At 58.6% G+C, this 9,378-nt stretch overlaps 1 protein-coding gene across 1 annotated transcript; it reads left to right on the top strand.

Annotated features, from left to right (window-relative positions):
• The first annotated feature begins 1,059 nt into the window (after positions 1-1,059).
• On the top strand, positions 1,060-8,641 carry R3HDM4 (R3H domain containing 4). The gene is made up of 8 exons (XM_084794079.1): positions 1,060-1,215; positions 4,857-5,011; positions 5,238-5,362; positions 5,726-5,846; positions 6,141-6,226; positions 6,457-6,542; positions 6,622-6,677; positions 7,721-8,641. Exons 1-8 carry the CDS (start codon positions 1,154-1,156, stop codon positions 7,819-7,821), a joined length of 792 nt encoding a protein of 263 aa, XP_084650205.1. The 5' UTR covers positions 1,060-1,153; the 3' UTR covers positions 7,822-8,641.
• Positions 8,642-9,378: the final 737 nt, after the last annotated feature.

Here is a 9,378-nt window from a genome sequence, read left to right as displayed (position 1 = left end):
GCGGCCACTTCGAAGAAAACTGTCAGCAGGGGGAGTGAGGAACCGACCTCAGCCACACCGCATCTCAGAGCCCTCCCCCCCCCCCCCCCCCCCCCCCCCCCGCTGCCTGAGAGGCTATGCTTGCCAAGCCTCCTGAGTACTACGCAGCAGAGAAAAGGAGGCTGCTGTTTTAATAAAGAAATGAAAGAATTAAAAGGGGCGGGGGGGGGACACAACAAAGGAGGTGACTCAGTGGTAGTGTAACTATCTGGTATAGGCTACAGGTCCACCCCGGCACCGAGGGCGTGGATGAGGGGCCAGCGAGCGAAAGCCTGGGGGTTCTGACGGTGTGGGCAGCTGAGCAGTGCCCGGGGGAGCAAGCTGCAGGCTGAGGGCTCTAGAGTGAACCCCGCTTCCTCTCCCTTTCACCCTCAGAATGACTCTGGTAAGACGCCAGGTACCAAAAGCCTCCAAGTCTCCTCGCAGACGTTCCCTGTGCCCCGATCCATGCGCACAGGCTTTGCTTTGCCTGTCTACACAAAGCTTTAGAGTGGACACTTTTTGATTTGTTTGTTTATTTATTTATAACAGGCTTGCTTTTTTATTAAAATAAATAAATATATAAATGTGTGTGTCTTTCCCGTAGCCCAGGTCAGCCTTGAACTTGCTGTTAGTTGATGGCTTTGAACATCTGAGCCTCCTTGCCAATGCTAGAAGGCCAGGTGGGCACCACACCTGCACCCCCAGCCCAATCCAATTCTGTAGCTCAGGCTGCCCTGGAACTCTTAATGATCCTCCTGCCTCAGCCTCCGGAATGCCGGGGCGTGCAGCACGGCCAGCCTCCTCCCCTTTGCTCGCTGGTCTACGGCCTCGGTCTCCCCTCAGTGTTCTGTCACCCCGAGCTGTTCCCGGGGCGCGCACGACCCTCGCACGTCGCCGCCCCAGGAGCCTCTGGGTCGGGTGTCCCACCCCCTCCTCCCCGTGACCCAGACTCCGTCCCCGGCCCCGCTGGTCCCCAGCACGCCCCGGTGGGTGTCGCCGCCCGCTGTCTCCGAGGCCACCCCCGGCGGCTGCTGCCGTTCCGGGCTGTCCCCGCCCCGGGCCGCTGCAGACTCCGCCCCTCGCGTCACTTCCTCCGCGGCCTCAGGCCGGGCTGCACCCGCGCCTGCAGGCCATGGTGGCTCTGGACGACCCTGACGGCGGCCCGGAGGGGACCCCGAGCGCCGGGACCAGGCTGTGAGCAGGGCAGCGGGGCTGGGCCTCCTCCCGGACCCCTTCCTCCTCCCCGGGTTGGGGTCGCCTCCTCCTTCTCCCCGCCAGGCTGGGGTCTCCTCCTAGCCCCCCCAGGCTGGAGTCTCCTTCTCCCTCCTAGGCTGGGGTCTCCTCCTCTTCCTCCTTCTCCTACCCCCCAAGGCTGGGGTCTCTTCCTCCCCCCCCTCCAAAGCTGGGGTCTCCTCCTCTCCTCCTCCCCTCCTCCCCAAGGCTGGGGTTTCCTCCTCTTTCTCCCCCCCCCCCCCGCCCCCAGGCTGGGGTCTCCTCTCTCTCCTCTTCCTCTTTCCCTTCTCTCCTCGGCTTCCTCCTCCTCCCCACCCCTCCTCCCTGGATGAGTTGTGCCTCCCCTCCACCCACACCCCTTTCTCTGGCTGTTCGCTCACAGGCTCAGGGACCTCCCGCTCTGGGCTCCTAGGGGAGGGCTCCCTAACTGCCCCACTGGCAGGGGGCGCTGGACTGGAGAGGTGTGCTGCCAGTGGCCCTGCCCACCCTTTGTGGGTCGCCCTTGGTCACTCTGTGCCTCTGGTGGGCAGTGGAGTGAGCTGAGCAGCAGGTGTGCAGGGATTCCGGTCCTGACCCACGGCCCTGTGTCATCAGCCTTACGCCCTGGCAGTCACCTTTGTGGGGTGAAGAGGGTTTGGTGGCCCACGCCTTTAATCCCGGCACTCGGGAGGCAGAGGCAGGCGGATCGCTGTGAGTTCGAGGCCAGCCTGGTCTACAAAGTGGGTCCAGGACAGCCAGGGCTGCACAGAGAAACCCTGTCTCGAAAAACAAACAAGAGCCAGCCTGCCCTCCTGGCCAGGTTGCTGAGTCTTTCTGTGCCTCGGTTTCTCCATCCGTGAATGGATGTGGACAGTGGCCTCTTCTCAGAGGGCAGCAGCTGGGGCAAAGCCTTTCCCCATGTTCTGTAGCAATCTGGGCTTCTATATGGTTGTACTCTTGCTTGTTGAATTTAAATTATTTTTTTAAGTTTTATTTATTTATTATTTATTCAGTATTCTGCCTGCACACCAGAAGAAGACACCAGATCTTGTTATGGACAGTTGTGAGCCACCATGTGGGTGCTGGGAATTGAACTGAGGACCTTTAGAAGAGCAGCCATGCTCTTAACCTCTGAGCCCCCTCTCTAGCCCTTTCTTGTTGTTGTTTTTTGGTTTGTTTTCTTTGGTTTTTTTTTTGTTTTTTTGTTTTTTTTGTTTTGTTTTGTTTTGGTTTGGTTTTTGGTTTTTCAATGCAGGGTTTCTCTGTGTAGCCTTGGCTGTCCTAGACTCACTTTGTAGACCAGGCTGGCCTCGAATTCACAGCGATCCACCTGCCTCTGCCTCCCGAGTGCTGGGATTAAAGGCGTGTGCCACCACCGCCCGGCTGAATTTAAAATTTTTTTAAAAATACTTTATTATATATATATGGGCATCTCGTTTGTGTGTGTGTGTGCGTGTGTGTGCGCGCATGTGCGTGTGCATGCGTGTGCAGTACCTGTGTGCTTGCTGCCCGCAGAGGTCAGATCCTGGAGTCACAGGCACCATGTGGGTGCTGGGAACGGAACCCAGTCCTTCTGCAAGAGCGGCCCTTGCTGTAACCACTGAGCTGCCTTCCCAGTCTTTGTTTTGTTTTGTTTGTTGGATTCAGGGTCACTCCTAACCCAGGCTGGCCCCAATCTCTCTGTGGACAGCTGAGGATGACCTTAAGTCCCTGAGCACCTGAGCCTCCTGCCTCCGCCCCCTGCACCGCACCTGCTATGCTGAATGTGGCTGTGCTGTAATAAGCTTGTTTTAGTGAATTGCCTCCCAGCAGAGCCTCACCCAGGTGTCCACCTGTCTGCTGGGTGTTGGGGGCCCTGAGTCATCTCCGCTCAGGTTCCTGTTGGGGAAGTGGGTTCACTACCTTTCCGGGAGTGTTTGCCAAAGAAGGTTTGTTTGTAACCAGGGTGTGTCTTGGGGAGCCATGGTCCCGTGACCCAAGCAGCAGAATGCAAGAATGGCCTGTGTTCCCCAAGCCCCACAGACTTGGCACCGTGTGCCCTGTGTCAGGTGCAGGATACAGGCTGAGGCACCAGGCACCTCCTCCTGGCCGTCAGCTGCTTCTATAAAGTGGCCTGGCTGTCTGGGGAAGGAATATTCACTCAATAAACCCCAGAAATTTAGGTTATTCACTCAGCCAGCCTCGCGGAGTTGGAGTCCCATCGCTTGGGAGCGGCCTGCTGGACACCTGGGAGGTCCAATGAGGCAGAGTCAAGGAGTAAACAACCCTGACCAGCTGGTTCCCAATTGACATAGCAGCCCATAGTGCTGATAGGACGGGCAGTGCCACCTTCTGGGAGGTGACATTTGGACAGAAACCAGAATCAGGCAGAACCAGGAGAGGGGTTCGCGATTGGAGGTCTTTGCCTGTGCCAAGTTGGCTCAGGGGCAAGTCTGTTTCCCAGAGCTTGTGTCCCCCCCCACACACACACACACCAAAGGGTGGTGACATCCACAAACCCTTAGACTACAGCACGGGACCATGTGCTGCAGTACCAGGCTGAGGAGCATCGAGGGCTCACCCTAGGGACGCTAGGGAGGGTTGGCATCTGAACAAGGACATCACCGGTCTGGCGGGGCTTTGGTTTGAGTGGACTCAGTTGTGCAAGCTGGGACCCAGGCTCGCATCTGCCCTTGTATCCGTAAGGCGGCTCCGAGCCTCCCCTCCCTGCTGTGTCTGTCTGTCCTTCCTGCTGTGGTTTGTTATCAGCCTGCACCAGCTGCAGGGGGTGTGGAGTTTTGAAGGCTGGGCTTGAGGCTAGGGCCAGCCTCAGACCTCAGAGCTGATGTAACCCTGGACGTTTGCCAGGGACCCGGTAGAAAGTTTGCAGCTGGCCTAACCTCAGGCCTCGCCTGCTGCGCCCGAGGGTGTGGAGGTTAAGGACCTACTCCCGTTCTTGAGAGGGAGCTTCCCCCCTTCCCCCCACCCCCCACCCCCCCGTCCCGGGTCCACAGGGACCTTCTCAGGGCAGCATACCCCACCAGAGCCAAAGGTCCAGTCTCCCCCCTGGAGGAGGCCGCCAGCAGGGGAACCTGAGGCAGGCGGCCTCTCTGAGGCTGCTACGCTCCCCTCCCCCAAGCCCTCTCTCTCTCCCCCTGCAGCTCTTCCCCTGTCCTGTCCTGCCAAACTCCTGGGTGCCCAGCTAATCCCTGCGCAGGATTAACACGGCTCAGAGGGAGGCTGCCAGGCTCCTGGGGGGCAATTAGCTGGACTCTGAGCTTACCCCCCCCCCCAGTCCCTGTCAGGTGCCAGGCAGGTGGTGGCCTGGAGACCCTGTGGCGGGTCTGGTTTACAGAGCACTGAGGCAGAGGGTCAGCTTCCACTGTGGTTGGCGTCTAAACCCTGGGGTAGGAGGGAGGGGGCGCTTGCTGCCTTGTAGCTTAAATCTGGAAGGTTGGGGGTGATCAGGGGTCTACTGACCTTCTGTGTGACTAGGGCCCATGCCTTACCTCCTAGAAGCCTTAGTTTACCCGTCTTGGATCATAACATGCGTCCTGGGGTGGGAATAGGGGTAAAGTCCCTGTTTGTCAGGGAAACCCGAGCACCTGTTCGTGGCCCTAATGACCTCTTCGCTTGGCCCACAGGTCCCTTCCCGGCTGCCTGCCGGCGCTCAGCGGCTCACAGGTGAAGAGGGTCCCAGCTTCCAGGCGTAAGCAGCATTTCATCAACCAGGCTGTGCGGAATTCCGACCTGGTGCCCAAAGCCAAGGGAAGGAAGAGTCTGCAGCGCTTGGAGAACAGTAAGCAGGGAGTGGCGTGTGCGTCAGGGTGCGTCAGCTGCGTGCGCTCCGACAGTGGAGTGAGGGCTCCGGAGTGCGCAGGAGTTCGGCAAGGCCGGGAAGGAGAGACGGATGGGTAAAAAAAAAAAAAAAAAAAAAGAAAAGAAAAGAAAACAAAACTTGGGACCATGAAATGAGTCGGGACCCAAACACTGCCTCAGCCTACAGACGCTCCGTTTCCTTCCAGCCCGGTACCTCCTAACACTGTTGGAGACAGCTGGGGACCCCCCAGGGCTGGAAGATGGGGACCTGACTCCTCCTGCGGCACCTGGCATCTTCGCAGAGGCCTGCAGCAATGCTACCTATATGGAGGTGAGGCCCTGGGCCCCCTGCAGCCCCTGAAATGTGTCCCCATCCCTCCGCTGCATGCTTCTGGATCCTGGGTCCATCTGCTCTTCGTGTTAGGATAAAAGACCCATTTGGAGACTATTTGATACACATTGTAGCGCGTCCCTGAGGCACATCCCGCCCTGGCGGCCATGGAGTGTGAGTGGATTGTGTCTGCTGAGCTCCTACGCAGCTTTTAAAACCCCAGTTTCAGCATCCTGCTCAGGCCGCACACATGTGAGCAGGTTATAGATGGAGTCCCGTGTGCCAGGTGGCCTTGTGTGTCCATTTGTCAAGTCGGGAAACAGACCCAGGGCCTCAGAGCGAGCCTGCATCCCTGTCTTCCAGGTCTGGAATGATTTTATGAACCGATCTGGAGAAGAGCAAGAGCGAGTGCTCCGCTACCTGGAGGATGAGGGCCAGGGCAAGAGGAGGCGCGGGCCTGGCCGTGGGGAGGACCGGCGGAGAGGTGGGGCCTGGCTGGGGGCGGGGCCAGGCCACAGAGGGGTGGGGTTCCCTGGCGGGTGTGGTTAGGCTGGGGGCGGGGCCAGTCCACAGATGGGTGAGGTTCCCTGGCGGGTGTGGGATGTGGCTGGGCTGGGGGCGGGCCAGATGCGGGAGTGTCCTGGGGGCGGGGCCAGGTCACAGAGGGGTGGGGTTCCCTGGCAGGTGTGGCTGGGCTGGGGGAGGGGGTCAGATGCGGGTGTGTCCTGGGGGCGGGGCCTGAGCTCACCCTGGGCCTCCCCTCTTGCCACCTTCACAGAGGACCCAGCCTTCTCACCCCATGAGTGCTTCAGGCGCATCAGCCGTCGCCTGCGCTCAGTGCTCAAGCGCAGCCGCATCCCGATGGTGAGTGCCCCATCTTCCTGTCAACCTGGTCTTTTCATGTCAGTGTCACCATTCTGACTTGGTGAAGAGAGGTGACAGGAGGAGGGGCAGGAAGAGGAGGATTGGGCAATGAGAAGCGGGTGATGCAGAGTGTATAGGAGTTTGGCAGATAAAAGCAGGGCCGGACATGTGATGTTTGAGTCCCTGGCACCTTGCGAGGGCGCCTCATGGGGATTTTGTGACCTCCACAGGAAACCCTGGAGACTTGGGAAGAGCGACTGTTGGCGTTCTTCTCAGTGTCCCCGCAAGCTGTGTACACTGCCATGCTGGACAACAGGTACAGGGGCTGAGGCCAGGGGATGGCGTGCCCTCCACTGCCCGCTCTGGCTCAGCCACTCATGTCCCTTCCTCCCCAGCTTTGAGAGGCTCCTGCTTCACGCCGTCTGCCAGTACATGGATCTCATCTCGGCCAGTGAGTGCCTGCTCCCACTGCCCTCACCCCCAGGAAGCAGAGGCCGGGCGCCCAGAGGGAGGGAGAGTCCAGGGTGTGTTCATAGCCGAGCAGTGGCCTTGGGGCCCTGGTACTGACTTAACTCATGAAGGGTTTCCAGTGGACAGACACCCTCCGTTCACAGCTCCGGGGAAAGCCAGGTGTGGTGGCGCACACCCTTAATCCCAGCACTTGAGAGGAGAGGCAGGCGGATCACTGAGTTCGAGGCCAGCCTGGTCTACAAAGCGAGTCCAGGACAGCCAAGACTACACAGAGAGACCCTGTCTCGAAAACAAAACAGCTTGGCAGTGGTGGCACACATCTTTAATCCCAGCACTTGGGTGGCAGAGGCAGGCGGATTGTTGTGAGTTCAAGGCCAGCCTGGTCTACACAGAAAAACCCTGTCTCAAAAAAACCCACAAAAACAAAAACCAGAGCTCCAGGGAAGGGGACAGAGGTGGCGTTGTTACAGCCTGGTGTGGGGAAGGTCTGTCTCAGACCTGGAGAAAGAAAAGAGACCAAGTCCCCAGAGCACGGGCCTTTCTCTGTCCTACGCAGCGCTACCCACTTCTAATGACGGCTGTGAGCCCAGGGCCCCTTCTGTCCCTGTCCTAGTACCCAGCTCTGCCTCCTGCTTGGAGTTGCTGTGGTGATGGTTTCCGTGACAACCTCAGACCAGTTCCTCTGAGTTCCCACTGTGGGAGGATGCTTTGGGCTCCACACCTGACTGTTCCTCACACACAAAGGAACTGGGACGGCCTTAGTGTAGGGGAGTCTTCTCCGTGGGGATCGAGCTGTAGCCAGCTCATGGCTAGCCAGACCACCTTCACCCAGTTTATTTTGTAGTTTAGACAGGGTCTTGGGTGTAGCCCAGGCTAGCCTCCAATGCGGTATGTGTATAGCCAGGGGTGGCCTTGAACTTCTGAACCTCCAGCCTCCAGGGCTCCGTCCGTGCATGCTAGGGGAGCCCTCTGTCCGCTGAACCTCTTCCCAGGCCCCTCCAGTCCCCAATGGCTTGTCCGCAGGTGCTGACCTGGAAGGCCGGAGGCAGATGAAGGTCAGCAACCGTCACCTGGACTTCCTGCCTCCTGAGCTGCTGTTGTCTGCCTACCTGGACCAGCAGTGATGGCGGTGCCCCCAGCTGCCGCCTCACCTGGCCCAGACCTCCACCGTCTGCGCTGAGGCCCACTCTTGCCCCTTCATGTCCTGGTTCACACAGGACGGCCCTGCAGCTCCTCACTCTCCTGCTCGTACTTGGGTGGGAGACCTGACCTGGGCGTACCCTGTGTTTTTCTCTTTGGCTGTCTTTGGCCCAGTCTGAAGCTCAGGCGAGGAGAAGCAGACTCTTCTTTTTTCTCCTCCAATCACTTTTAATGAATTTGGCATGTTTTGGGTTTTGGGGTTGATTTATTTTAATTTCTCTTGAAGCGGGGAGGCACAAGCAAAACACCAGCTGGTAGCGGGCTCTGTGGGGACCCCTGCCTCACCCCTCCAGGTTTTAGCTTTGATGGGGGTGGCTGGTTCTCTCTAGGACTCTGTCGATCTCCCTGGGGCACTTTGTTGTGTGTGCGTGCTCATGCTTGTGTGTGTGTGTGTGTGCGCGCTCGCGCATGTGCATGCTTGTGTGTGTGTGTGTGTGTGTGTGCATGATTGTGTGTGTGTGTGATCTGTGTATCATGTCTCCAATTCCTGGGCCCTGCCTGCCTTTCAGGCTGCTTTCCCTCTCCTCCGCCCCTCTCTGTTCATACCAGGGATCCAGGACTTCCAGCCAGAAGCCCCTGGCCTTGTGTACCCTCTCCCTGGCCCGTCACCTCTGCTGCCCCTGGCCTGTGTGTGTGCCCTCTCCCTTGCCCTGTGACCTCTGCCCTGGTCCCTGCCCTGCCCTTTTTGTGTGATTCTCTGTGCTTGGGGAAGGGGATACTTTTAATAAAGCCTTGGTGCTCGGGCCCCGGCTGTGTGGTTGTCCTTGGGTTTGGTGGGAGTGGGGGACAGGGATGGGGATGAGAGTGGTGGGTCACTGAGGGCTGTGGGCCCTCTGCTCACAGGGGAACCCCAATCTTGATGCTTAGGTTCTTGGTTTTTTGTTTTTGTTTTGAGACAGGGTTTCTCTGTGTCCTGGAACTGGCTCTGTAGACCAGGCTGTCCTGGAACTCACAGAGATCCGCCTGCCTCTGCCTCCCGAGCGCTGGGATTACAGGCGTGCGCTGCTTAACCATGCTTCCTTCTTCTCTCTTGCTCCAGTGCCTTGCTGTGACCTCTCACACCCACACTGAGCCTGTCCTATCCCGGGATTTTGGCACATGCGGTTGCATCTCCACAGAGCACTCCTGCCACACCCGCCAGCTTGTGTTAGTTCATTTTTAACCATGTCAAATGCTTACAGATGGGTCGCTAGGCTGTGGCTCTCTGGGGAGATCCATTGATTGCCTAGCATGCTCAAAGCCCTGGGTTCTATCCTGAGCACCACGGAAACCACATGGTGACCACTGGCTCAAGTGAGTTTTGAGGCCAGCCTGGGTCACATGCGATGGACAGGTCTGAGGTTGGACACTAATCCCAAGGCTCACACCGGCCGCTGGTGGATGGATGTCCTGTGAGCACGTAGCCGAGGCCATACAGTGAGACCCTGCCTCAAACGAACAAAAGTCATGTGCCAGCAAAATGGTTTAGCCGGTTAAGGTGC

This window comes from Acomys minous (genome assembly GCF_964271855.1).
Source record: "Acomys minous genome assembly, chromosome: 9".
Lineage (NCBI taxonomy): Eukaryota > Metazoa > Chordata > Mammalia > Rodentia > Muridae > Acomys > Acomys minous.
The sequence above is the reverse complement of the archived record's forward strand: the minus strand, read 5'-3'. Positions and strand labels throughout refer to the sequence as shown.

What these genes read in the sequence shown, in the direction of transcription:
- R3HDM4 (XM_084794079.1), top strand. Translation starts at nt 1,154, where the DNA reads ATGGTGGCTCTGGACGACCCTGACGGCGGCCCGGAGGGGACCCCGAGC. An exon ending in TCTGCAGCGCTTGGAGAACA is followed by an intron (nt 5,012 to 5,237) that starts GTAAGCAGGGAG and finishes GTTTCCTTCCAG; the next exon opens with CCCGGTACCTCCTAACACTG. An exon ending in TGGGGAGGACCGGCGGAGAG is followed by an intron (nt 5,847 to 6,140) that starts GTGGGGCCTGGC and finishes CCACCTTCACAG; the next exon opens with AGGACCCAGCCTTCTCACCC.